The following is a 27,771-nucleotide window of genomic DNA, read 5'->3' on the forward strand; positions in this document are numbered from 1 at the left end:
TAATAATGAACAGTCGACCAGTATGTTGGTTCGCCAGTAGATATTTGCTGTAGGTTGTTTGTTTTTATTGCTTTGACAAATCTTCAACCTCATATTGGGTGTTTAGCGTGTATTGTGTTGAAGAATACTACATAGTGTTCCTTTTTTTGTTACATTTCGATGGACAAGATTTATGGCTTATAAGTAGCTGTGGTGAATTTTTCCAGTCATGATCCTCCTTCTGCGTTGTTACAAGGATATTTTATATGATATAGTTTATATTTTGGAATTGGTAATTAGCTTCTGTCTGCAAAATGAGTTTCAGCCATCATCATAATTTCAATAGTCTGTTCATTACTGTCACTAAGCTAGTTTATTGGTAACTAGATTTAACATCGTCCTCATTTGCTCCATGAGTTTGGCAAGTATTCCTTCAAGATTAGCCAAGTTCTTAATAGTAGGGTGTTGGCTGATGTCGTATGATTATCGAGTGCTTGTACATACATATGCTAATAAAAATAAAAATATAGTATATAAAAGCAAAATAAGAATAATAATGAATATCAAAAGGAATATCACAGCAAGTTGATTTTATAGGTGCTCCAATAAAAACTTAAATTAAAGGGAAAAAAAGAAATATTTTTAATATAAGATAATACTTAAGGTACAAAAACAAGAAAAAAAAATTTTGAACCAAAAATAATTCAAGAAATAAGAACAAAATTTCAAAAACTTCAACTCAACTCAATTCAATCCTGAAGAATAAAACATGAAAAAAAATGATACGAACAACTACATCGATGCAAAACAAAAAACAAGGATCATCATGAAAAGAAAAATAAAAAACCAAAAGCAAAAGTATACTTTCTATATCTATATTTACGTTGGTGCCGCCACTAGATCCCACACCGATGCAAGATACTTTCTATATTTGTTTTTAAAAGTTTGTAAGCTGCGATCAGTATAACGAATAGGAAGGTTATTCAGAACTGAACCAACCATGTAAGAGAAGCAATGTTTAAAGGCTTGCGTATGATTTAACCAATTATCCATGTTGCAAGTGAAAAATTTAAAAACAGATAAAAACTTCGAGCTACATAGAAGATTCGAAATAATTAAAAACCATATCAATTTCATTAACAGTTGTATTAAAGAAGACATCACACCTAATTTTGCCAAGATTAAATGTAATAAACTTAACAACAATTCAAAATTTAAACTTATTAAGAAGATTTTGCGGGGTGAGGAGAAGAGACATTTTATACAATTAAATGTTACATATGAAAAACTTGCCTTTACACAACTACATCACCAACAAATTGAAGAAATTGTAATGCAAGCCATCGAAGAAGCTAAAGAACATAATCGAGAAGATAGAAGAAGAAAAAGAAACAAAACTTAATAACTTAAAGAAGACTGCAATTAAGAAGAAACCTATAGTTAATAATCATAATGTAAGTGACGGTACAATTGGTCAATTTAAAAACCTTACAAACATTCATTTCAGTCAGACAGAAAAAGAACTGCTACTACTTAACAAAGGAGATAAATTTACCTTCTCTTTAGGGGTGGATTTAATAAATACAGCTATCGATCTAGATATTATTATTAAGAACAATCCTAATCATGATGATATAAAAAACGATTTATTACATTTTTTAAATAACAGAAACAAAATTAAAATCGCTAATACTTTTGTTAAAGAAAATTTCGAAAATTGGAAAATTATTACATCTACAAAACATAAATTAAAAGAGAAAGACACTGTGTTTGCTAAAGCCGACAAAGGAGCGGGCATAGTTATTTTAGATAGAAACATGTATTTATAAAAGACTTATGATTTTTTAAATTCCGATAGTTATAAAAAAATTACATTTAACCCTTTAGACAAAATAATGAGAAAAACTAGAGAGATTATAAATAATTGTAAAGCAACCTTAACGGAGTACACCTCTTTTTTTAAAAATTCTGATAGAAAATTTTAAGCTTTTTATTTTTTAGAGATCAAACCTAATTTACTTACAATTTATTCATTGCCTAAGCTCCATAAAGACGATATGCCCATCAGGCCCATTACTAATTTTGGTAATTCACCTACACGTAAACTTATTAACTTTATGTCCAATATTTTTAAACAAATACATTTCAAACCTACTTTTAAAATAGATAATTCTAATCATTTCATAAATTTAACTAACAGCATCAATATTAATGATTGTATTCTAATCTCTTTCGACGTCACTAATCTTTATCCCAACGTACCTCTAGATTACACACATATTATTGTTTCAAATTTATTTACTTCACATTTCAATAATATAAATGAAGTCCAGGATTTTAATGCGGTTATCAAACATATTGTTTCACAGAACTATTGTTGTTTCAATGATGAATTCTTTGTTCTTTCGAATGGTCTTCCTATGAGGATGCCACTGTCGGGATTACTAGCTGAATTTTTTTTGGATGATATTGAGAATAAACATATTATGAATCCTATCAACCCTTTTTTGGAAAATATTGTAGCTTGATACAGATATGTGGATGATATTTTTTGTATTTGGAGAGGCGATATGAGTGGTTAAAGCACCCCCTCTTAGGGGGTTGCTCGTTCAAGCCTCAAATGACATCAAAAGATGTCCCCCAAACAAAATCATTCAACGGGTTTCGTGAAACTTTTCTAATCACTATGGGATAAGAAATATACGGGGTGGCTCGTCTGAGATGGAACACCCTGTATACTTGAAAAAAGTGACGTGTATTCGGTTGGTTACTATAACTGTAAAAGTAAATATATTGGTCAAACGGGTAGGAAATTGGAAACTAGGATTCGAGAACACAAAACTAAAGCTAACTCTAATATATTTAAACATCACATAGAAACAGGACATCAAATAAATTATAAAGAGGTCGAACTCCTACATTCTTGCAACAAAGGTTCAAAACTTGATTTTTTGGAAATTTTAGAAATAACTAAAATTAAAAATGATAATGAATATACACTTCTTAACGAACAGCTTCAACTTTTTCAAAAACCTTTATTTTCATTTCTAAAAGGCTTTAACCTTAAAATTTAAATTTAAAGTTTAAAGATTTTTCAAGTTTTTTGTTTGTTTTCCGATTTTCTACTACGCGTCCACTTTGCATGTCATCCAACGACAGTTTCTTCTTCTCTCTCCGCCAATATGGTTGTTTCGTAATACCGAACACATTAAATAAATTATAGATGATGCACATCGGTTCTGTACGTGATCCTTTCATAAAGGTAAGGTGGTTTGCAACTACAGACAATAGAAACCATTCCACAAGTAACATGAAGTTTACGACGATCCCCCATGTTCAACCAATTTGCATTAGCCAACTTATAAGACACTCTTTCATTACAACGTATGCCGTAAATAAATCTCAGACAACATTTTTAAACCCTTTCTATCCTCTGGGAATCCCTCATCATTAAACAAAGACCATAAACAAGATCGATAAACAATGATTGAATGATGAGAATCAAGGAATCACATAACATTAACTTCGCATCTTCATTCAACAAATGTCTGTTAGGATAGAGCACTTTTAACCTGCCATACGAATGCTTAATCAATACATTAACGTGATCGGTGAAATATAAATCATTGTCAACCTCTAGACCTAATATCTTAACATTATTAACAAAATTAATATTTGTATTCTTTATTTTAATATTCATATTATTACTAGTATTACATAACTTTCTAACTTTTTTATTGCCAAAAATTATAGCCGATGATTTATTCGGATTCAACCACAACAAATGTGATTCGGATCAAGGTCCTCATTTATAAGCCTAACAGCATTATGGATCTCTTGCAAGGGAAGCGAGTAATAAATGAGAGTATTATCCGCATATAGGTGGTATTTACAAGTTGTTATATGAGTAGGTAAGGCAGAAGTGTATATTAAAAACAAAAGAAATCCAAGAATTGAACCTTGTGGTATACCAGAAGAAACGCATCCCTGCTCCAAAACACATTCGCCAATCCTCACCTTCTGAAATCTGTCATTCCGATAACATTCCAGCAGAATCATTCTTTAGCCCAACATAACGCAGAATAGCAATGAGCATCTAGTGGTTAACAGTATCAAACGCTTTACTGTAATCTAGAGTCACAAATATGGTAAGAAGTCCTAAATCGGACGCTTTATGATTGTCATCAATGACGCCTGTAGTGCTATTTCACAAGAATATCCATTGGGAAATCCTGATTGATATTTAGGCAAAACATCTTGATTATGTATATAATCACATAGAAAATTTTTGACATAATAGGCAATATACTAATAGGGCGAAAATCGTTAAAATTAATAGGCTGTGATGTCTTCGGGGCAGGTGTAACGAGCGATTGCTTCCAGCACTGTGGGACAGTGCAGGAAGTAATGCAAGCATTGATAATGTGGCGGATCTGCTGTACAATATGGGGACAACAGATGCGAATAAATTTTAAGTTAATGCCGTCAGATCTACAACAATTCGTTTTTATTTTTGAAATAGCCGTTTCGATAACACTATCAGATACCTCAGTAAAGGAAAAAGTAGTTCCAATACCACCCCTGAAGTGAGTTTTATAATACTCTAGCAAGGACTCATCTAACTGAAAGTTTTGTTGAGAAGAGGTAATAAAGAATTCATTACAATCCGAGGGATTAATATCAAGCCGTCTGACGTTTTTCGATTTAATAATGTTGTTATTTCTTAGAAACCGCCATTTATCAGCGACAATTTCTGCTTAAAATAAGCTTTCTTTTCTTATCTGTAGTAAGATTACGCAAAGTCCTGTAATATTCACCATGTGCAGGATTTCCGGTGGTTTTGTATTTAATTAAATGCTTTATTCTTCAGTCTAATCATAAGTTTAATATTGTCCGTCACCCAAGGTGTTTTAGGCTTATTATTATATATAATCGAGACAAAGGGAATATGAAGATCTAAAAGTTGCACCAAATTAGCAATAAAAAATTCCAATTTATCATCAACGCCAATGATGTCGTACATGTGAAACCAAGGAACTGACATCAAGTCAGTATAGAAAATATCATAATCAAAATTTTTAAAAGATCTAACACGTCGACTGACCGGCGGTAAAACTGATTCCATCACATTAAAGGTACAGTAGACAACACAATGGTCTGAAATGCCCGAATCCGATACACCAACATCAGTTACTCAAATGTAACTATGTAATCTAAGCAAGTCTGAGAGTTTCCTGCAATTCTTGCCCACAGATTAGTTGCTTTAAGCGGAAACCCACAAACACATCGCACAAACGTTTCCAAGTAGTTGCACCACCACACAATGCATCCACATTAAAATCACCCAAACAAAACATTTCATCCGTGGAGGGACACACAAATGCCAACGAGTCCTCAAATTGGGTCAAAACATATATCACACCTATATATCACATCAACCACAATTTTGGTATGTCGACAACTGATCTCAATTCACAATTGGTCCAATGAGCTGGAAATGCCATGAAACAATCGCTTAGGCCTAAGGGAACTATGAACATATAATCGAACTCCACCACCCAAAGAGCCACGAGGCTGATGATAAAAAATATAATCCTTTATTAGGAGATAATCTAAGTCAATACCAGGTCTCAGTTACAGCTAAAATGTCTATACCTTCCTGCTACTCTCGGTTGTATTTTTCGTGAATGGATGGGTTGGACTTGATGTATATTATCTCTCTTTTCAGGTAGTGCGGACCATAACTGTTATTGCAGAACCTTGCAAACTTCGTCTTCTCTATTATTTGCGGGTAGTTCTTTTCGCAATCAGCACATTTAAGTTGGTATCGCGAGTAAAATTTTTGATTTAAAATTATAATATTTAGGGATTTCTTAGGAAGATTTACTGATATATTTTTGAATATTAATTATGATTTATTGCAAACAGACAAATTTATATGTATGAACAGACGAATTAACGAAAATAATAAATGTTGCATGGGAGCTCTGTCTAAAACGCCTTTAAAATATTTGACTATTGCGTGCTTATGACGAACGGTGTTAAAACTTTGACCTTAACCGCAACATTTTCTAAAACACTTTAAACTGCAGAGAAAAATGGAGAGGTCAATGCTTGGTGTTATTGATGTGATTACCCGAATTGCAAAACGCAAATGGAATTGGGCGGGGTATGTTTCCAGCTTGAAAGATGGAAAATGGAGAAAAGGACTACTCGAGTAGAAACAAAGAATAGATAAGAGAAGTAGACGAAGGCCACTCAAACGTTGGACTGATGATATCTATGATATCTATGTTCAGCAGTGGACGTTAAAGGCTGGAAGATACACATAAGTTCACCTTCAGCTTCATCTTTAGTTGGATTGGGATCTATTCTGATGTTAGGCTTACATGTTTAGGCTTTTTTTGTTTAAGGCATTGTTAGGATTTAATTTGAATACTCCGCAGATAGCTGACATTTGGTCTTTCTGACAGTGCTGAAATAGATCCAAACAAATTAATTTCTACTACAACATGAGAAGAATTACTATGTTCCAAGCGGAGTATGTCCATGCAGCTGCTAAAGCAAATATTTTAAATCCATATTTATTTGGATTTAGAACATCTTTCCCTAGATCTCTCCAATTTCTCGCCCACTGTAACATACTCATCTACAGGTTGGAAACTTAGACACTTTTAAACACAAACAAATCAAAAGCGCAGAGATGAAATATCTGCGAAAAATAGTACTAAAACCAGAAAAAGATTTCATTTTCCTACTAGTCACCATTTTGGCGAAGCTTTTCGCAACACCATGATGCATAGTAAAAGTACCATACAAAAATAAATAATCATTAGAATAAAATTTAATAAATTATATGATGTTTTAGTATGCTAGATTGAAACCTTAAGCACAGTGACCACACTTCATCTTTTAATTATCTCTAAAATACACCTTCAAAACCACGTTCCGTGAAAGAATATTTTAAAAATTGTAATTATGCAATAATGAAAAAAGATTTCATTTACAATAACCTAAAATGATTCTTTATTATTTGGGATTATTTAAAATTTTGCAATTGAACATTAACTTAGTACTGTTGGGGATGATGCTTTGAGATTTTAAATAATTATATTAATCGCAATTTAACAAACTAGTTATCTATAACCATTGAGAAAAAAAAACATTAAATATCTCAGGAACAATAGCGAGGTCTATAAAGTTTTATTTTTATTTTTCGTCGAAAAAATAACATAATACTAACCATATAATATTAATTTTTGCTTCTTTCGAAAAAACCCCTTATCTATGTCGCTATTTGTCCAATTAGGACTTCGGAGATATGCTTAATCCTGTTATTCGAGATAAATTCATTAATACCCTTATAAAAACATGCTGGGGAATATTTCCGCCAAAAGTAAAAATATTTTCAATGTGATTATATTAAGAGGACGTGTAAAATTCTTACAGTTTTAGTGTAGTTTTTTTTTGAAGAGATGATTTATGTCGTTTTAATCACCACAACGTTGGTGATTACACTTTCTTCTTCAACAAGTAAGTACTTAACACAATATATCTAAATAAAAGATATTTACAATTAAAACTTTTTTTAGAACTCGATCAATGTCCTTCAATAGATGAATTCTCTATTCACTTGCCCCACGAAAATGATTGCACGAGATATTATCAATGCAAAATGATTGAATGTCCACCCAATTTACATTTCAACCCTGAATTAGGAGTTTGTGACTGGCCACAAACTGCGGGATGTGAACCTGGAACAGGTACAACAACGCAAAGTACAGGTGATTGTGATGATACGACCACCACATGTGCTGGGGGCACCACAACGGAATCTGGTGTTGGTGTCATATGTCCAGAAAACGGTGTTCATTTACCACACGAATCTGACTGTACAAAATTCTATATATGTGATTGGGGCAAACCGATTCTTCAACAATGTCCCGGTGGACTTCATTTTAATCCATCTCTACAAGTATGTGATTGGCCGGCAAACGCGGGTTGTGAAGCAAACGTTGGCAGTAGTACAACACCGAATGGAAATGGAGAAGAAACTTCAACACCAAATGGAAATATAGAAGAAACCACAACATCATCTGGAAATGGAGAACAAACTACAACACCAGCTGGAAATGGAGGCGAAACCACAACATCAGCTGGAAATGGAGGAGGTGAAAGTTGTAACGGTATTGACTGCACAACGGAATCAGTTACAACACCAATTGGGGGTGGTGGAAGTACCGGAGGATGGGATGGTGTTTGTCCAGAAGAAAATGGAGAGAACGTAGTATTATTACCTCATGAAACAGACTGCAACAAATTTTACAAATGTGATTGGGGTAAACCAATTCTTCAGCAATGTCCAGATGGACTGCATTTTAATCCATCTTTACAAGTATGCGATTGGCCGGAAAATGCGGGTTGTGAAGCAAACGGAGGCGGTAGTACAACACCAAATGGAAATGGAGAAGAAACTTCAACACCAAATGGAAATATAGAAGAAACCACAACATCATCTGGAAATGGAGAACAAACTACAACACCGGCTGGAAATGGAGGCGAAACCACAACATCAGCTGGAAATGGAGGAGGTGAAAGTTGTAACGGTATTGACTGCACAACGGAATCAGTTACAACACCAATTGGGGGTGGTGGAAGTACCGGAGGATGGGATGGTGTTTGTCCAGAAGAAAATGGAGAGAACGTAGTATTATTACCTCATGAAACAGACTGCAACAAATTTTACAAATGTGATTGGGGTAAACCAATTCTTCAGCAATGTCCAGATGGGCTTCATTTTAATCCATCTTTACAAGTATGTGATTGGCCGGCAAATGCGGGTTGTGAAGGAAACGGAGGCGGTAGTACAACACCGAATGGAAATGGAGAAGAAACTTCAACACCAAATGGAAATATAGAAGAAACCACAACATCATCTGGAAATGGAGAACAAACTACAACACCGGCTGGAAATGGAGGCGAAACCACAACATCAGCTGGAAATGGAGGAGGTGAAAGTTGTAACGGTATTGACTGCACAACGGAATCAGTTACAACACCAATTGGGGGTGGTGGAAGTACCGGAGGATGGGATGGTGTTTGTCCAGAAGAAAATGGAGAAAACGTAGTATTATTACCTCATGAAACAGACTGCAACAAATTTTACAAATGTGATTGGGGTAAACCAATTCTTCAGCAATGTCCAGATGGACTTCATTTTAATCCATCTTTACAAGTATGTGATTGGCCGGCAAATGCTGGTTGTGAAATAAACGGTGGCGGTAGTACAACGCCGAATGGAAATGGAGAAGAAACTTCAACACCAAATGGAAATATAGAAGAAACCACAACATCATCTGGAAATGGAGAACAAACTACAACACCGGCTGGAAATGGAGGCGAAACTACAACATCATCTGGAAATGTAGGTGGTGAAAGTTGCAACGGTATTGATTGTACAACGGAATCAGTTACAACACCGATTGGGGGTGGTGGAAGTACCGGAGGATGGAATGGTGTTTGTCCAGAAGGAAATGGGGAGAACGTAGTATTATTACCTCATGAAACAGACTGTAATCAATTTTACAAATGTGATTGGGGTAAACCAATTCTTCAGCAATGTCCAGATGGACTTCATTTTAATCCATCTTTACAAGTATGCGATTGGCCGGCAAATGCGGGTTGTGAAGCAAACGGAGGCGGTAGTACAACACCAAATGGAAATGGAGAAGAAACTTCAACACCAAATGGAAATATAGAAGAAACCACAACATCATCTGGAAATGGAGAACAAACTACAACACCGGCTGGAAATGGAGGCGAAACTACAACATCATCTGGAAATGGAGGTGGTGAAAGTTGCAACGGTATTGATTGCACAACGGAATCAGTTACAACACCGATTGGGGGTGGTGGAAGTACCGGAGGATGGGATGGTGTTTGTCCAGAAGGAAATGGAGAGAACGTAGTATTATTACCTCATGAAACAGACTGCAACAAATTTTACAAATGTGATTGGGGTAAACCAATTCTTCAGCAATGTCCAGATGGACTTCATTTTAATCCATCTTTACAAGTGTGTGATTGGCCATCAGACGCGGGATGTGAAGGAAACGGTGGCGGTATTACAACACCGAATGGAAATGGAGAAGAAACTACTACATCTAATGGAAACGGAGGAGAAAATACAACACCGCCAGGAAATGGAGGCGGTGAAGGTTGCAACAGTGGTGACTGTACAACAGAAAAAAATACAACACCGATTGATGGTGGTGGAAGCACTGGAGGATGGAATGGTGTATGTCCAGAAGAAAACGGTGAAGATCTAGTTCTTCTCCCACACGAAACCGATTGCACCAAATTCTATAAGTGCGATTGGGGAACACCAGTTCTTTATAACTGCACCGATGGTCTCCATTTCAATCCAGTTTTAGGAATTTGTGATAGACCCGAAAATGCTGGCTGTTCAGAAAACAGTGGAGGAGGAACAACACCTGGAGGAAATGGAGGTGGTGAAAATTGTAATGGCACCGATTGTATAACGGAAGGGGTCACATCTCCGGGAGGAAATGGGGGTGGAGAAAACTGCAATGGAATCGATTGCACAACAGAAAAGGTTACGACTCCTGGTAATGGTGGAGGAAGCACCGGCGGATGGAATGGTGTGTGTCCAGAAGAAAATGGTGAAAATCTAGTCCTTCTCCCACATGAAACTGATTGCACAAAATTCTATAAATGCGATTGGGGAACACCAGTTCTTTATAACTGTACCGATGGTCTCCATTTCAACCCAGTTTTAGGAATTTGTGATAGACCCGAAGATGCTGGCTGTTCAAAAAACAGTGGAGGAGGCACAACACCTGGAGGAAATGGAGGTGGAGAGAACTGCAATGGAATCGATTGCACAACAGAAAAGGTTACGACTCCTGGTAATGATGGAGGAAGCACCGGCGGATGGAACGGTGTGTGTCCAGAAGAAAATGGTGAAGATCTAGTCCTTCTCCCACATGAAACTGATTGCACGAAATTCTATAAATGTGACTGGGGACAACCTATCCTCCAAAATTGTAGTGATGGTCTCCACTTTAATCCAATTCTAAAAGTGTGTGATACACCCATAGAGGCAGGCTGTGAAAAAACCGATGGAAATACATCTCCAAGTACTGTAACACCTACAACTCCTAACATCGAGGAAAATATTCCAGAAGGAGGAGGCTATTGTGCAACATTGGGTTGTCCCCCACTTAATGGAAAATATGTGTACTTTTTACCTTATCCAAATGATTGCAGAAGATTTTGTAAATGTGATTGGGGAAAGCCGTACGAATTTATTTGTCCAGCAGATTTACATTTTAATACAGAACTAGATATATGTGACTATCCAGATGATGCTGGTTGCTATACTGAAATTATTCCTTAACATGATTTAACTTTATTATATTTAACCGTTCCACATGTGTACATTTTATATAAAATAAAGATATTTTTATTTTAGTATTGGGATCAACAGCTTATTTATTTCAATTATAGTTGATCTTGCACAATGATATCAATCAAAGGGTTATTAAAATAACAAATAATACCGACCCAAATTTAAAAAATAAAATGCTATCTCAAGTGCGATACGAGTGGACTTCCGATAATCGAATCGCCACTATATAAAGGGAATCCAACACAGTTCCGGACAGAGCGCAATCGGTCTTTGAATTGTTATATTATTGAGTTTTAGAACTTTCTATAATGAATATGCTTTCCGTCAGTATTTTACTGGCGATTAGCTTCGTTACTATAAGTAAGTTTAAATCTTAATAGTTAATAAAAGTATTATTACAATTATTTTCTTACATATAATAACATTAATTAACTTTAATTTGCGTGAACGTAGGTGCCGTGCCAAGTTGTCCTGCCGTAAATGAAGAAATTGCTACATTACTTCCCCATGATTCTGATTGTTCAAAATTTTATAAATGCGAAACTGGAGTAGCAATTGTGTACGACTGTCCAGCAGGACTCTATTTCAATCCAGTCCTTTCAGTATGTGATTATCCCGAAGAAGTAGATTGTAATGGAAGTGGTGGAAATGGCGGAAGTACATCACCAACTCAAGGAACTACCGATGGTGGAAACGGTGGAAGCACTGGTGGTGGAAGCACTGGAGGTGGTAGTACAGGTGGTGGTAGTTCTGGTGGCCCTGAATGCCCAGCAGTAGATGGCGAATTCGTTACCTTGTTCCCACATGAAGATTGTACCAAATTCTGGAAATGCGATAGAGGAGTTGCTGTTGAAAAAGATTGCCCAGCCGATCTGTATTTCAATCCAACTCTCTTAGTATGCGATTATCCCGAAGATGCTGGTTGCGACGGAACTGGAATTGGCGGTGGAACAACTCCAACCCCAACTCAAGGCACTACCGACGGTGGAAATGGAGGAAGCACTGGTGGTGGAAGCACCGGAGGTGGAAGTACTGGTGGTGGAAGCTCTGGTGGCCCTGAATGCCCAGCAGTAGATGGCGAATTCGTTACCTTGTTCCCACATGAAGATTGTACTAAATTCTGGAAATGCGATAGAGGAGTTGCTGTTGAGAAAGATTGCCCAGCCGGTCTGTACTTCAATCCAACTCTCTTTGTATGCGATTATCCCGAAGATGCTGGTTGCGACGGAACTGGAATTGGGGGTGGAACTACTCCAACCCCAACCCAAGGAACTACAGATGGTGGAAATGGCGGAAGCACTGGGGGTGGAAGCACCGGAGGTGGAAGTACTGGTGGTGGAAGTACTGGTGGTGGAAGTTCTGGTGGCCCTGAATGCCCAGCAGTAGATGGCGAATTCGTTACCTTGTTCCCACATGAAGATTGTACTAAATTCTGGAAATGCGATAGAGGAGTTGCTGTTGAGAAAGATTGCCCAGCCGGTCTGTACTTCAATCCAACTCTCTTTGTATGCGATTATCCCGAGGATGCTGGTTGCGACGGAACTGGAATTGGCGGTGGAACTACTCCAACCCCAACTCAAGGAACTACCGATGGTGGAAATGGCGGAAGCACTGGGGGTGGCAGCACCGGAGGTGGAAGTACTGGTGGTGGAAGTTCTGGTGGCCCTGAATGCCCAGCAGTAGATGGCGAATTCGTTACCTTGTTCCCACATGAAGATTGTACTAAATTCTGGAAATGCGATAGAGGAGTTGCTGTTGAGAAAGATTGCCCAGCCGGTCTGTACTTCAATCCAACTCTCTTTGTATGCGATTATCCCGAGGATGCTGGTTGCGACGGAACTGGAATTGGTGGTGGAACTACTCCAACCCCAACTCAAGGAACTACCGATGGTGGAAATGGCGGAAGCACTGGGGGTGGTAGCACCGGAGGTGGAAGTACCGGTGGTGGAAGCTCTGGTGGCCCTGAATGCCCAGCAGTAGATGGGGAATTCGTTACCTTGTTCCCACATGAAGATTGTACCAAATTCTGGAAATGCGATAGAGGAGTTGCTGTTGAGAAAGATTGCCCAGCCGGGCTGTACTTCAATCCAACTCTCTTTGTATGCGATTATCCCGAAGATGCTGGTTGCGACGGAACTGGAATTGGTGGTGGAACTACTCCCTCCCCAACTCAAGGAACTACCGATGGTGGAAATGGCGGAAGCACTGGGGGTGGAAGCACCGGAGGTGGAAGTACCGGTGGTGGAAGTTCTGGTGGCCCTGAATGCCCAGCAGTAGATGGCGAATTCGTTACCTTGTTCCCACATGAAGATTGTACTAAATTCTGGAAATGCGATAGAGGAGTTGCTGTTGAGAAAGATTGCCCAGCCGGTCTGTACTTCAATCCAACTCTCTTTGTATGCGATTATCCCGAGGATGCTGGTTGCGACGGAACTGGAATTGGCGGTGGAACTACTCCAACCCCAACTCAAGGAACTACCGATGGTGGAAATGGCGGAAGCACTGGGGGTGGCAGCACCGGAGGTGGAAGTACTGGTGGTGGAAGTTCTGGTGGCCCTGAATGCCCAGCAGTAGATGGCGAATTCGTTACCTTGTTCCCACATGAAGATTGTACTAAATTCTGGAAATGCGATAGAGGAGTTGCTGTTGAGAAAGATTGCCCAGCCGGTCTGTACTTCAATCCAACTCTCTTTGTATGCGATTATCCCGAGGATGCTGGTTGCGACGGAACTGGAATTGGTGGTGGAACTACTCCAACCCCAACTCAAGGAACTACCGATGGTGGAAATGGCGGAAGCACTGGGGGTGGAAGCACCGGAGGTGGAAGTACCGGTGGTGGAAGTTCTGGTGGCCCTGAATGCCCAGCAGTAGATGGCGAATTCGTTACCTTGTTCCCACATGAAGATTGTACCAAATTCTGGAAATGCGATAGAGGAGTTGCTGTTGAGAAAGATTGCCCAGCCGGTCTGTATTTCAATCCAACTCTCTTTGTATGCGATTATCCCGAAGATGCTGGTTGCGACGGAACTGGAATTGGAGGTGGAACTACCCCAACCCCAACTCAAGGAACTACTGATGGTGGAAGCAGCTCCCAAGGAACAACAGGAGGCACTACTCTAACCACTCCGAATCCAAGTGATGGCTACTGCCAAACTTTAGGCTGTCCAGAATTAAACGGAGAATGGGTATATTTCTTGCCGTACCCAGGTGATTGCAGACGTTTCTGTAAATGTGATTGGGGAAAACCTTATGAATTTACATGTCCAAGTAACCTCTACTTCGACACAATCCTCGACGTTTGTGTTTTCCCAGAAGACACAGATTGTACAAATGCATAGTTTTGATGAATTATTGGTTGTATGACAAACGACATCGATTAGGAAATAAATATCGGCAATGACAATTGCTTGTTGTTTTCTTGGACTCTCATTATAATTTATTGTTAAAACTGAAAAAACAATTTCAAATAAATTCAAATTGAAAAAGAAATTCATCTTACCTTTATTTTTTTATCATATTCATTATAAGATAACATTAAAATAATATTAACAACAAATATAAAGCAATAAGGTTTATGTTATAAGTGGGCTAACACTTCATTATTATCTAGCCTAATTATTTTGTGTAATCGTGGTCCTTTTTTAAGGAAAAAAATGCATTAATCATTGACACAGCATTAGCTGACTATGTGTTGTATGATTTAAGGTCTATTTGCACACATGAGTGACGCGTCAGTTCCGTACCGTATTCGTGCATCAGTATCAGTGGTACATGATATCGTTGCCTTTATTTTATATGAACACGTTTACACACGTGCGACACTGTAACGATTTTTCCCATCAGAATTGTATTAGTATCAGTGCAGTGAAAACAAAAGTAACAGCCTCATCCAAATTAATGGGTTATTTAACTGGACATAACTGGCATACTATTTCTTTTAAATTCTGTCATTTGGCATGGCACCAACCCAGCCTCTGAGTTGAAGAAATCTTTGAAGAGTTCCCTTACCCGGAAAACATCTCTCGTATTTCCACCTTGCATTTTCCGTTTCGGTGGTATTTGTAATGTCGTGTTTGTAGGTGTTGCTTGGGTGTTGGTATCAATTTTTTTAATGAAATTATGTAATATACAGGTTGTAAGTATTATGGAATCAACATTTTCTGCTTTAGCTTAAATTCGAGTGTTATAAATTCTGAATTTTTGTGTCAAAATGCCAATTACGTTTTTAACAATTCTTCTGGCATGACATAAACGATAATTGAACATGCGTTTGGAGCATCTAAATCTTGTCCCCTAAGGCCTCGTCCCTAACAAATAACAAATGAAGGTTCAGTAGCTGTGTTTGGCAAAACAGCATTTTGTGGAACTGATAAACTGTTTTGTTGAAGTGCTTTTCCTAGACTGGAATTTACAAAAATCCCCATCGCCGTTTTTTCCGTATGAACCAGCATTAACGGCCATGAAATTGAGTTTGGATCAACAAGTGCCAACAAGACATCAGAAAACGCCGTCTTATAATTAAAGAATAACGAACCGCTATCTAACACTCCTAAACAGTTAGGACAATTCCAAAGCACATAAAAGTTGTTAGCAATGGATTTCCACATCTGTTCCATAGGATTTGATAGCATTTTAGATATTAGGTTGTCAGTTATGATCCTACATGTATACATGACTGTTTTGTGTACAGGATGTCCCACGACGAACTGCGTCGATCGATATAGGAGAAACTATGAGTAGTATCTTTCTGAAAATTTGTAGGCGCACTTAAGTCGATATGCCCAACTCACCTAAAATATTTTCAAGACTGTCGCACTTCCGGTTATACCGGAAGTAGACAACAACTTCGTTATTTTAAATGGAACCACCTATATATTATTACATATGTAGATTCTACGTCCGATTTTAATTAACTTTTACTTAAACATCTTATATAAAATTCTTACCCGTTTCTGAAATATTTACAAATTTATGTAAAAAAATTACCTATGCAGGCTTGTATGTTATGTGTATTTCTGCTAACACTGTTAAGTATTTGTTATATCTGATGAAAGGAATTTGAAGAAGAGACTATAGCTTAACTTTTGGTAGCTCATATGTTGTCCTACTACATACAGGGTGTTCAAAAAAAGCTGCCAAATATTTCTATAAGAAAAAGCGAAAAACTCAAAAAAATTAAATGGAAACCATATATTTTTTTAATTGTATCTGAATCTACATTAAAAATAAAGGTAACTTTATGTAAGGTTCCCTATATCTAACTATCGCCGTTTCTTTGTAATTTTCGTTTTAAATAGTTTAAGATTATTCAAAACAATTTTGTGTCAAAGACGGCCATGACTACCGAGAAACAAATGAAGGTAACACAAATGTCATTATATCATTTATAAAATTCACTATGCCCGCACGTTTAAATTATACTAATGAAGATTATCTAAATCTATTTATTATCTATGGAGAATGTAACAAAGTTTTAACAAGAACATGCGATACATTTGCTGCTCGATATCCGCAAAAACGGAAACCATCCCCGAATACCTTGAAACAAATAATTTATAACTTCAAGACACATGGTTCCGTAAAAGGAAAAGTTCTCAAAAAGAAGCCTATTGTAGATAATGAAAATGTGGAAATCGCTGTTTTAGGATATTTCAATGCATATCCGACAATATCTCTCAGACAAGTTTCAAAAGAATCTGGACTTTCCAAAAGCTCAATCCACAGAATTTTGAAAAAACATAAGTATCATCCGTATTCAATTTCCATAGTGCAACATTTAAGAGATACTGACTTCGCAAGAAGAGTGAATTTTTGTGAATTTATTTTAACTGAACACTATGGAAATAATCAATTTTTGGACAATATTATTTGGTCTGACGAGGCAAAATTTACCAAAAATGGTTTGTTTAATAGACATAATTCGCATTATTGGAGTGATTCTAATCCTCACAAATTTACGACGAGTAATTTTCAAGGAAGCTGGCAATTCAATGTCTACTGCGCTATAAGAAACGATAGAGTAGTAGCGTTGCATTTTTATGAGGAAAATCTAAATGGTAAATAATTAAGAAATAATTGGTATAACGAATAATTTACAATTAATTTTAATTGCTGCAATTAATTTTTTTCTAGGCGAAAGATATTTAAACATTTTACGAAATTTTGATACTAATTATTTAGAAAATTTACCTCTGGTTGAATTAACACAAATTTTTTACCAACACGATGGAGCGCCTCCGCACAACGGCTCTTTAGTTAGCAATTTCCCCAAAAATCCCCCATCGCCGTTTTATGAACCAGCATTAACGGCCATGAAATTGAGTTTGGATCAACAAGTGCCAACAAGACATCAGAAAACGCCGTCTTATAATTAAAGAATAACGAACCGCTATCTAACACTCCTAAACAGTTAGGACAATTCCAAAGCACATAAAAGTTGTTAGCAATGGATTTCCACATCTGTTCCATAGGATTTGATAGCATTTTAGATATTAGGTTGTCAGTTATGATCCTACAGGTATCCATGACTGTTTTGTGTACAGTAGCATGTCCCAAGCGAATTTGAACTATCATTGAACATAAGCAACAGCAAATATATGCTGATAACAAACACAACTCAAGACAACCGTAGAATATACGAGAATGTAAAGTGAGAAAAGAAAACTGTTATATATGGGTAAAATCATAGGAGGAAAAAATATCTAACACTCCAAGTTATTACACATTGAGAAATCAGAGGAAAGAATGCATAGGCAGAAGACGAAACTCATAGCTGACGTACCATACGAAATGGTTTGGATGCACCAGCAACACACGATTTTAAGCTGAGGCCTCAAAAGTAAAATCGCCTTAATGATTGCCAATTTTCGGAATGGAGACGATTTCTGAAGAATAAGTGATAATACATATATGTGAGTCGACCAAATGATGGAACGAAAAGTTGAATTTGATGCATTCGTGCAAAATTTAACACATTTGACACATATAAATTTTACAAACAAGAAACTACTTAACCCTTCACCTTTGACTATTAACGAAACAATAGTTCCATAAAACCACGACGTATAGGTCTTCGTTTATGTCTGGGCATTTTTGTGTCATGACAATAAGTGGTTTCTTTATTCTTAGGCCTTTCCGAAATCCAAATTGATGTCTGTATCCAATTGTATTCAGGGCATACAACTGCTATGCACTGAATATCACTTCGTCTTTAATTATATGAAGACCAACTCCCCTTCTACATATTCAAAGTTAACTTCTCGTCTCTCATCTTTGAAGTATTAGAATATATTACAATACAGTTTTTCTATATTTTGTGTTATTGTTTTATTTCTGCGGACATTTTCCTATTGTCACTGCACTGCACTTTGAATTGTTTACTTGTGCCTGCGAGTTCTGTGACATTTTTGTGTATGTTGATGTTGTCATGTAACTCCTCAATCTCTTCACATTTTTGTTTGTAATATTCTTCCTTCATTTTCCTGATATTTGTGCGAAATATTTGTTGCGTTATTTTATAGAGCTGATCATTATTTCCTATGAAGTTTCTCTTGTTATCCATGAGAATACAATTTAAGAATTTCGATGTGCATTCAGGCCTAATCATTCTAATCAGTTAATCTAGTAGCTTCTGAATCAAAGTCGGAGACATCATCTTTCGAAAAGATCCTACTGAGGCCACAAAGCAAACTATAAACCAATATTGAACTTGGTATTCATTATAGTGTAGCAGACATTCTGGACAGCAATGCTCATACATTATTGTTTTTCTTTACTAAAAAGTACTCAGAATATTTGGTGATTTAGTTTATGTGCACTAAATGCGTGTTGGAGTGACTTTTCGCTCCCAACCACATTTTGTAGCTGTTCATGTAAGCGTGTCTGCAATCCTTTTATGGCATCTTAGTCAAAAACTGACTTTGTAAACCTACTTTTCCATCCAGAAAATTTTCAGGTCTGCGACCCTTGTTAGAACTGATTGTTTCTCTTTACAAGGCTACCTAGCATTGTTTCTGTTGAATCCGTTTTCACACGAGAATACAAATTGTACTGGCACGATTCAATGTCAAGTTTATTTATATGGTTATCACTTGTCAAAATTGTAAATAAACTTTGAAATACGAAACTCACTAGAAGTAACTTAATAGTTTGCTCTCTCGTGGCTAGATGATCCGCTAAAACTGCTAAATTATTTACTAGGGCTAAAACACACGACAGGAGATTTAGAAAGTTTACTCGAAATCAGCACGGAACGCAAGATTTGTAGGTAAGTCCACTTTCGTGGAATCAGACCATGAGTTGAGCGCGTGTCAATAGAACAAATTGAGGTCTTTATTTCATAAATCTAGGAATTATGATGTAGTGATAAAAATAGAATCTGATAAAATCGATGGCGAAATATGTCCAAGTACTGAAACACCCAAAATCCCTAATATCGAGAAAAGAAATTTCCCAGCAGAAGACCTATTATGAAATGTTGAAAAATATGTATATTATTAAATATATCCTATCATATTTAGATATCCTATATCATATTTTGAGATTTCCTTTTTAATGTACCAGATATATGGGACCTATATCTGGATACTATACAGATAATGTTGATTACTTTACCAAAGCAGCTACACAATACAATTCAATTTTATGGCATTTAACACATCCACATGAGTACTTTTTGAATAAAATAAAGCTATTTTTATTTTAATACTGGGATCTACAGCTAATTCATTTCATTCATTGTTGATCTTACACAATGATAACAATCAATAACCCATTAAAATAGCAAATAATACCAATTCAAATTAAAAAAAAAATGTTATCTCAAGTGCTATATCAATGTACTTCCTCCGATAATCGAATCGCTACTATATAAAGGTAATCCAACACAATCCCAGACATAGCTCAACTGATCATTGAATTATTATATTATTAGACTTTCTACAATGAATACACTTTCCGTCAGTATTTTACTGGCGATTGGCTTTCTAACTACAAGTAAGTTTTAATCTTTATAATTACATTTATATCACAATAATATTTTCACCTTAATTTCTTTAAAATAATATTAATTAATTCCAATTTTGAAAATAGGTGCCATACCAAATTGTCCTGACCGAAATGAAGAATTTGCTACTTTACTTCCCCATGAATCTGATTGTTCAAAATTTTATAAATGCGAAGCTGGCGTAGCAGTTGTATACGATTGTCCAGCAGGACTGTATTTCAATCCAGTCCTATCAGTATGTGATTATCCCGAAGAAGTAGACTGTGGTGGAAGTGGAGGAAGTGCTGGAAGTACTTCTCCAACCGAAGGATCCACTGAGGGTGGAAATGGAGGAAGCCCAGGAGGCGGAAGTACCGTTGGCGGTGGCTCCGATGGCCCTGATTGCCCAGCAGAAGATGGCGAATTCGTTACATTGTTCCCACATACAGATTGCAGTAAATTCTGGAAATGCGATAGAGGAGTAGCTGTAGAACAAAACTGTCCCGCTGGTCTTCTTTTCAATCCAGCTCTCTTAGTATGCGATTATCCAGAAGACGCTGGTTGCGACGGAACTGGAATTGGCGGTGGAACTACTCCCTCCCCAACTCAAGGAACTACCGATGGTGGAAATGGAGGAAGCACGGGAGGCGGAAGTACCGTTGGCGGTGGCTCTGACGGCCCTGAATGCCCAGCAGAAGATGGCGAATTCGTCACAATGTTCCCACATGTAGATTGCAGTAAATTCTGGAAATGCAATAGAGGAGTAGCTGTAGAACAAAACTGCCCCGCTGGACTTCTTTTCAATCCAACACTCTTAGTATGCGATTATCCAGAAGACGCTGGTTGCGATGGAACTGGAATTGGCGGTGGAACTACCCCCTCCCCAACTCAAGGAACTACCGATGGTGGAAATGGAGGAAGCACAGGAGGCGGAAGTACAGTTGGCGGTGGCTCTGACGGCCCTGAATGCCCAGCAGAAGATGGCGAATTCGTTACAATGTTCCCGCATGTAGATTGCAGTAAATTCTGGAAATGCAATAGAGGAGTAGCTGTAGAACAAAACTGCCCCGCTGGACTTCTTTTCAATCCAATACTCTTAGTATGCGATTATCCAGAAGACGCTGGTTGCGATGGAACTGGAATTGGCGGTGGAACTACTCCCTCCCCAACTCAAGGAACTACCGATGGTGGAAATGGAGGAAGCACAGGAGGCGGAAGTACCGTTGGCGGTGGCTCTGGCGGCCCTGAATGCCCAGCAGAAGATGGCGAATTCGTTATAATGTTCCCACATGTAGATTGCAGTAAATTCTGGAAATGTAATAGAGGAGTAGCTGTAGAACAAAACTGCCCCGCTGGTCTTCTTTTCAATCCAACGCTCTTAGTATGCGATTATCCAGAAGACGCTGGTTGCGATGGAACTGGAATTGGCGGTGGAACTACTCCCTCCCCAACTCAAGGAACTACCGATGGTGGAAATGGAGGAAGCACAGGAGGCGGAAGTACTGTTGGTGGTGGCTCCGGCGGCCCTGAATGCCCTGCAGAAGATGGCGAATTCGTTACAATGTTCCCACATGTAGATTGCAGTAAATTCTGGAAATGCAATAGAGGAGTAGCTGTAGAACAAAACTGCCCCGCTGGTCTTCTTTTCAATCCAACGCTCTTAGTATGCGATTATCCAGAAGACGCTGGTTGCGATGGAACTGGAATTGGCGGTGGAACTACTCCCTCCCCAACTCAAGGAACTACCGATGGTGGAAATGGAGGAAGCACAGGAGGCGGAAGTACCGTTGGCGGTGGCTCTGACGGCCCTGAATGCCCAGCAGAAGATGGCGAATTCGTTACAATGTTCCCACATGTAGATTGCAGTAAATTCTGGAAATGCAATAGAGGAGTAGCTGTAGAACAAAACTGCCCCGCTGGTCTTCTTTTCAATCCAACACTCTTAGTATGCGATTATCCAGAAGACGCTGGTTGCGATGGAACTGGAATTGGCGGCGGAACTACTCCCTCCCCAACTCAAGGAACTACCGATGGTGGAAATGGAGGAAGCACAGGAGGCGGAAGTACCGTTGGCGGTGGCTCTGGCGCCCCTGAATGCCCAGCGGAAGATGGCGAATTCGTTACAATGTTCCCACATGTAGATTGCAGTAAATTCTGGAAATGTAATAGAGGAGTAGCTGTAGAACAAAACTGCCCCGCTGGTCTTCTTTTCAATCCAACTCTCTTAGTATGTGATTATCCTGAAGATGCTGGTTGCAACGGAACTGGAGTTGGCGGTGGAACTACTCCCTCACCAACTCAAGGAACTACCGATGGTGGAAATGGAGGAAGCACAGGAGGCGGAAGTACCGTTGGCGGTGGCTCCGATGGCCCTAAATGCCCAGCAGAAGATGGCGAATTCGTTACATTGTTCCCTCATGTTGATTGCAGTAAATTCTGGAAATGCGATAGAGGAGTAGCTGTAGAACAAGACTGCCCTGCTGGTCTTCTTTTCAATCCAACTCTATTAGTATGCGATTATCCTGAAGATGCTGGTTGCAACGGATCTGGAGTTGGCGGTGGAACTACTCCCTCACCAACTCAAGGAACTACCGATGCTGGAAGCAGCTCCCAAGGAACAACAGGAGGCACTACTCAAACCACTTCGAATCCAATTGATGGCTACTGTCAAACTTTAAGCTGTCCTGAAGTGAACGGAGAGTGGGTTTACTTCCTACCATACCCAGGTGATTGCAGACGTTTCTGTAAATGTGATTGGGGAAAACCTTTTGAGTTTACATGTCCAAGTAACCTCTTCTTCGATCATGTTCTTGACGTATGCGATTTCCAAGAAAATGTAGCTTGTATAAATGCGTAGTTTAAACAAATTAGTAATTACATGACTTAAATCATCTATTAGAAAGTAAATATGAACAAGGAATCCGTGTTGATTTCTGCACTCTGATTATAATTTATTCTTAGCTTTACTAAATGAATTACTCATATTATGTAAGCAGTCGTACTCATTGTAAGATAACGTAGATATTCAATAAAAAATATTATAGTAACCTGATATATATGTTTTTCAACTGTTCAAAATCAATAACAATTGTTCTTAATGTGTATGTGGGCATTACTGCTATACATTTTTTATAGTGACCTTTATTAGTTAAAACTACGCATCGTGTCAAAGTAGTTGTTTTAAGTGTGCTATCTATGCTTATTCTATACATATTTATAATTTAATTCGCTATATAAAATATCCTTTATGAAAACTTGTACTTAAAAATTGTTTTATTAGTTTAAAATCGGTCATTATCAATGGTGAATCATCCTGAGTTATTGTGCATTATTTATCATATTCTTGGTGTTTTTTCTGGGTACGAAAATGTATCTGGTGGACTGTCGTTAAAATACACTCCTCTTGAGTTAACGAACTGTTCAAGTAAATTAATAAAATAATGAACTGATGATTTTTCAGTTATTACACATAATTTTGATGATGTGTAGCAACCAGACTCAAGGTTGCTTCTAAATTTACTTCTAATTGTTACTGACTTAAAGCTTGCATTTTAGACCGTTTGGGCAAGATACCTTTCTTTTAGTATAACATGTCTTGTATAATCCGAGCATACTCATTCATTGGTGGATTTATTCCTGTCATAACTTTGATTATATTCGCCACAGAGCAGTTAACGGTAGTGATGGCTTCTTCGCATGTCTCCAGAACGTGTACCAGACTGATTTCTATACTGAATAATAAAGACCACAATCAGAATTTTTACTTGTATACAGAATGAATGGGAAATCCCTGAACTGAAGACATTTCTTCCAACGTGAAAAATTAGATTTAATATTTGTTAGTAATACTCCATATGAGGGACGGGTCAGAGAAATTATCCCATCGCCACTCCCATCTCGGAGTGGAGGAGGTTATCCTTCCCTGTCCAATATCTGAGCTGATTAATGTATCATTCACTGGATCAAATTAGATACTGGAGGGAGATTTTTATCAGTGTCGATGAGTCCTTCGTGATCTTCCAAAAGGTGCTGTTGAAGTTTTCAAACAGCACGGTTAAGTGTCGCCACACCCAAATTTTATTGTATGCAGTAAGAACATTTAGAATGAAGTTCAGACTTCATGCATTTTTTTTGTTTCATCGGGGATTCCCTCTCATTGCCGACAATCAGGTAAACTTTCACTCACCATTGATTCTGGCACTAATGATCCAATTTCCCCTGCCATTGACGGTGCAAAAATCCTTAGTATCATCAGGTAGTGTGCAATTAATTAGGTTAGTTAGTAATTAGCATCGTCGTGATTTCTAACTTTTCTGCGAGAATGTCAGATATCAGCAGCACAGTTCAACTAGCACTAATTTGCTCGTTGTATCATCCGTTCTAGGCTTCCTAAACAAACACTTCTATTCTATATTATTATATTCTATTAGCTACCACGAACAGCGCTACACCGGAAACCATCCAGAAACACATGATGCGATGCATGCTCCTTACAAGACATTTCCTGTTTACGATTTACGCTCATCCCACAATATTGCAAATCTCCAATAATAATTATTGTTTGATTGACATCAATGTTTCAGCAACAATCTCGATATCGATAATCCTTAAAGATTTTTAGTGCAGATGAGGATTCATTTCTTTACTTTGTTAATTTTTATTTGTAATATAAGTAGAGGTCTAGCCAGGACGATGTCAACAACAGAAATGCTGTCGATGAAATTTTTAAAGCTTCGAGCCAAGCTGTTGGGAAAGCTAAATGGGTAGCTGTCAGCTATTTATCTAAACTGGAAAGGAGAGTTTTACGACAAATGTGAGGGATTACTCACCGGTCGACACCAACTACTATATGGAGCTGCTTTATAAACTAATCCTTAGATATCATCGTTTGCCTGCAATACTTACATCGCACGTTCGCTTGCCAATATAATCAAGTTTTCTTACACTCCTCTCACACTTCTATGGTACCAATATACCCAACGGTATCTAATTTTCTGTTGACCTTTTCCAACACCAGATTGATCAGTGTAGCTCACAGTACATTAGGGTGATGTCACTTACCGGTATCAATGTCAAATTTAATGTATTATGGTATTCCTAGAAAAGAGGAGGTCATTTAACATTTCTCGTGTCCCAACGCAATATATAATATATGTAAATCTATGTCGTATTCGTTGGCTTTTTCTGGTATTTGTCATAAGACGAATATTTGATATTTGATTCTCGCCCAGAATTTTCTCATTATACTCGACCAACTTATTAACACATGATAGAATCGTATATATGCTACATTATAGTATATGGTACACTTATTGTATACTTTAATACATAATTAATATAAAATATTCAGATATTTCCATACATTAGAGTTGATCAATTAAGAAGCACTATATAAAAATTAATTACCTATATAACAATATCGAATAGTATTATGACACATTTTTGAAACAAAGGACTCGGTTAGCTTAATCATTTAATAATATTTGATCCAATTTCTTTAAACCGATTCGTAAGTAATTCAGAAAGACATCTCTTATCAACTACAAATTCTACACGAAAATCCAATTTACGCTTTTCAGCTACATTTAATATTGGACATTCGATGCTTGTCGGAAAGGTAGGTATTTCCACCGAAAATTAATCAATTCAATTATAAATTATATTGGAATGTTAACGTAATTGGAATGAATTTCCGCGAATGATAAGCATAGTATAAAAGGAATGATTTAAAAAAATTTGACAAAGTCGCCTTTTAATCTTAGCAAAGTTAATAACGAAAGTTTTTAAAATAAAAATGAAAGGTAATAATTGTTGTTGTTACTTAGTTAATGTTAAAAGTACGTTTATATTCACAGGATTAGTTGTGTATGGATTTATCTTTATTGCAATTCAATACTTTGGATATGTTGGTTAGTAAATACTTAATATATTTTAAAAATTTTTTTTCATTAAATTATTTTTATTAAATGTAGATGGGGACCCTGCAGAAAAATGTCCGAGTACAAACGGGAACGCTCTTCTTCCCGACGACACCGATTGTCACTTCTTCTACCAATGTAGTTGGGGAGTAGCTTATCCCATGGAATGCTCCGGCGATCTCATTTTTGATTACAAACTTCAAGTTTGCAACTACCCTGCACAAGCTGTCTGTTACAGCCATATCAATACACCGGGTGGTAGTCAAAAACCAAGTAGTAGCGAAAGTCCTGCAAGTGGTGGAGAAACGGGTGATTCTGGTGAATCATGGAACGAAGCTTGTACGAGCGATATTGTTCAATACTATTTTCCGGATCCTAAAAATTGCAAAGCTTTCTATATTTGTAACGCGGGAATCTTACATCACATTGTTTGTCCGGATGATAAAGTTTATAATCCCGCGTACAGAATTTGTGACTTTTCAAGAGGTATTACATGTTCTGAAACACCAGGTGCGGTTGATCCTGAACCTGTTGATCCTGGCAGTGGCGGTGAAGATGGAGGTGAAGACGGTGGTGAAGACGGAGGTGAAGATGGAAGTGGAAATGGAGGTGAACACTCTGGGGAATCATGGCAAAGTTCATGTACACTAGGTAAAGAGTCAAAAGATTAAAAATTTAAGTGCCATTTAGATGTCGTTACAAATACATTTTTTTTGCAGGCAGCATTCAAATTTATTACCCAGACCCAGAAGATTGCCAAGGTTTTTACATGTGCGAATTTGGTACATTAAAGCACATGTCATGTCCTGTAGGAACCCTCTATAATGCGGCATTATTAATTTGTGATTATCCTGGAAATGTAAGATGTTCACAAGAGCCTGAAGTTGTTAATCCAGAACCAGTTAACCCCGGAGATGGTGGTAGTGGAGATGGTGGTAGTGGAGATGGTGGTAGTGGAGATGGTGGTAGTGGAGATGGTGGTAGTGGAGATGGTGAAAATACAGAAGAAGATGGTGGAAATTCAGGAGAAGATTGTGGAAATACAGGAGGAAATGGTGTTGGAGAATCATGGTCGGAACCTTGTAGCTTAAATAACAAACAAATGTATTTTCCCGATTCAGAAAACTGTCAAGGATTCTACATTTGTGAATTCGGAACGTTGCAACACATGATGTGTCCACCAGGAACGCTGTATAATGCTCCTATATTAACATGTGATTTTCCAGGAAATGTGAGATGCTCAGAATCCCCCATAGGTATCGATCCGGAACAAGTTAATTGAAAGAAATATAATATAAATAAATTATAAATATAAGCATATATTAAAAACAATATAATAATTAATTATCATTAATTTAAAAGAGGTGTTTAGCACATAAATATCAAAAATGTTATTATTTATTATACTACGAAATTGTTAAAATTAAAAAAAAAATTATTATAAAGTAAAATATCTCGAT

At 37.4% G+C, this 27,771-nt stretch overlaps 3 protein-coding genes across 3 annotated transcripts; all 3 read left to right on the forward strand.

Annotated features, from left to right (window-relative positions):
* The first annotated feature begins 7,369 nt into the window (after nucleotides 1-7,369).
* LOC111416788 (uncharacterized transmembrane protein DDB_G0289901-like) lies at nucleotides 7,370-11,481 on the forward strand. The gene is made up of 2 exons (XM_071198144.1): nucleotides 7,370-7,512; nucleotides 7,572-11,481. The coding sequence occupies exons 1-2, from the start codon at nucleotides 7,455-7,457 to the stop codon at nucleotides 11,396-11,398; spliced, it is 3,885 nt and encodes a 1,294-aa protein (XP_071054245.1). The 5' UTR covers nucleotides 7,370-7,454; the 3' UTR covers nucleotides 11,399-11,481.
* A 177-nt stretch (nucleotides 11,482-11,658) lies between these two features.
* On the forward strand, nucleotides 11,659-23,445 carry LOC111416753 (uncharacterized PE-PGRS family protein PE_PGRS54-like). The gene is made up of 5 exons (XM_071197533.1): nucleotides 11,659-11,770; nucleotides 11,864-14,747; nucleotides 20,236-20,247; nucleotides 20,322-20,404; nucleotides 20,501-23,445. Exons 1-5 carry the CDS (start codon nucleotides 11,719-11,721, stop codon nucleotides 23,248-23,250), a joined length of 5,781 nt encoding a protein of 1,926 aa, XP_071053634.1. The 5' UTR covers nucleotides 11,659-11,718; the 3' UTR covers nucleotides 23,251-23,445.
* A 2,712-nt stretch (nucleotides 23,446-26,157) lies between these two features.
* On the forward strand, nucleotides 26,158-27,606 carry LOC111419883 (chondroitin proteoglycan-2-like). The gene is made up of 4 exons (XM_023052769.2): nucleotides 26,158-26,194; nucleotides 26,249-26,302; nucleotides 26,366-26,962; nucleotides 27,031-27,606. The coding sequence occupies exons 1-4, from the start codon at nucleotides 26,188-26,190 to the stop codon at nucleotides 27,591-27,593; spliced, it is 1,221 nt and encodes a 406-aa protein (XP_022908537.2). The 5' UTR covers nucleotides 26,158-26,187; the 3' UTR covers nucleotides 27,594-27,606.
* The last annotated feature ends 165 nt before the right edge of the window (nucleotides 27,607-27,771 follow it).

The sequence above is a fragment of the Onthophagus taurus genome, chromosome 7, assembly GCF_036711975.1.
Source record: "Onthophagus taurus isolate NC chromosome 7, IU_Otau_3.0, whole genome shotgun sequence".
NCBI classification, from domain to species: domain Eukaryota; kingdom Metazoa; phylum Arthropoda; class Insecta; order Coleoptera; family Scarabaeidae; genus Onthophagus; species Onthophagus taurus.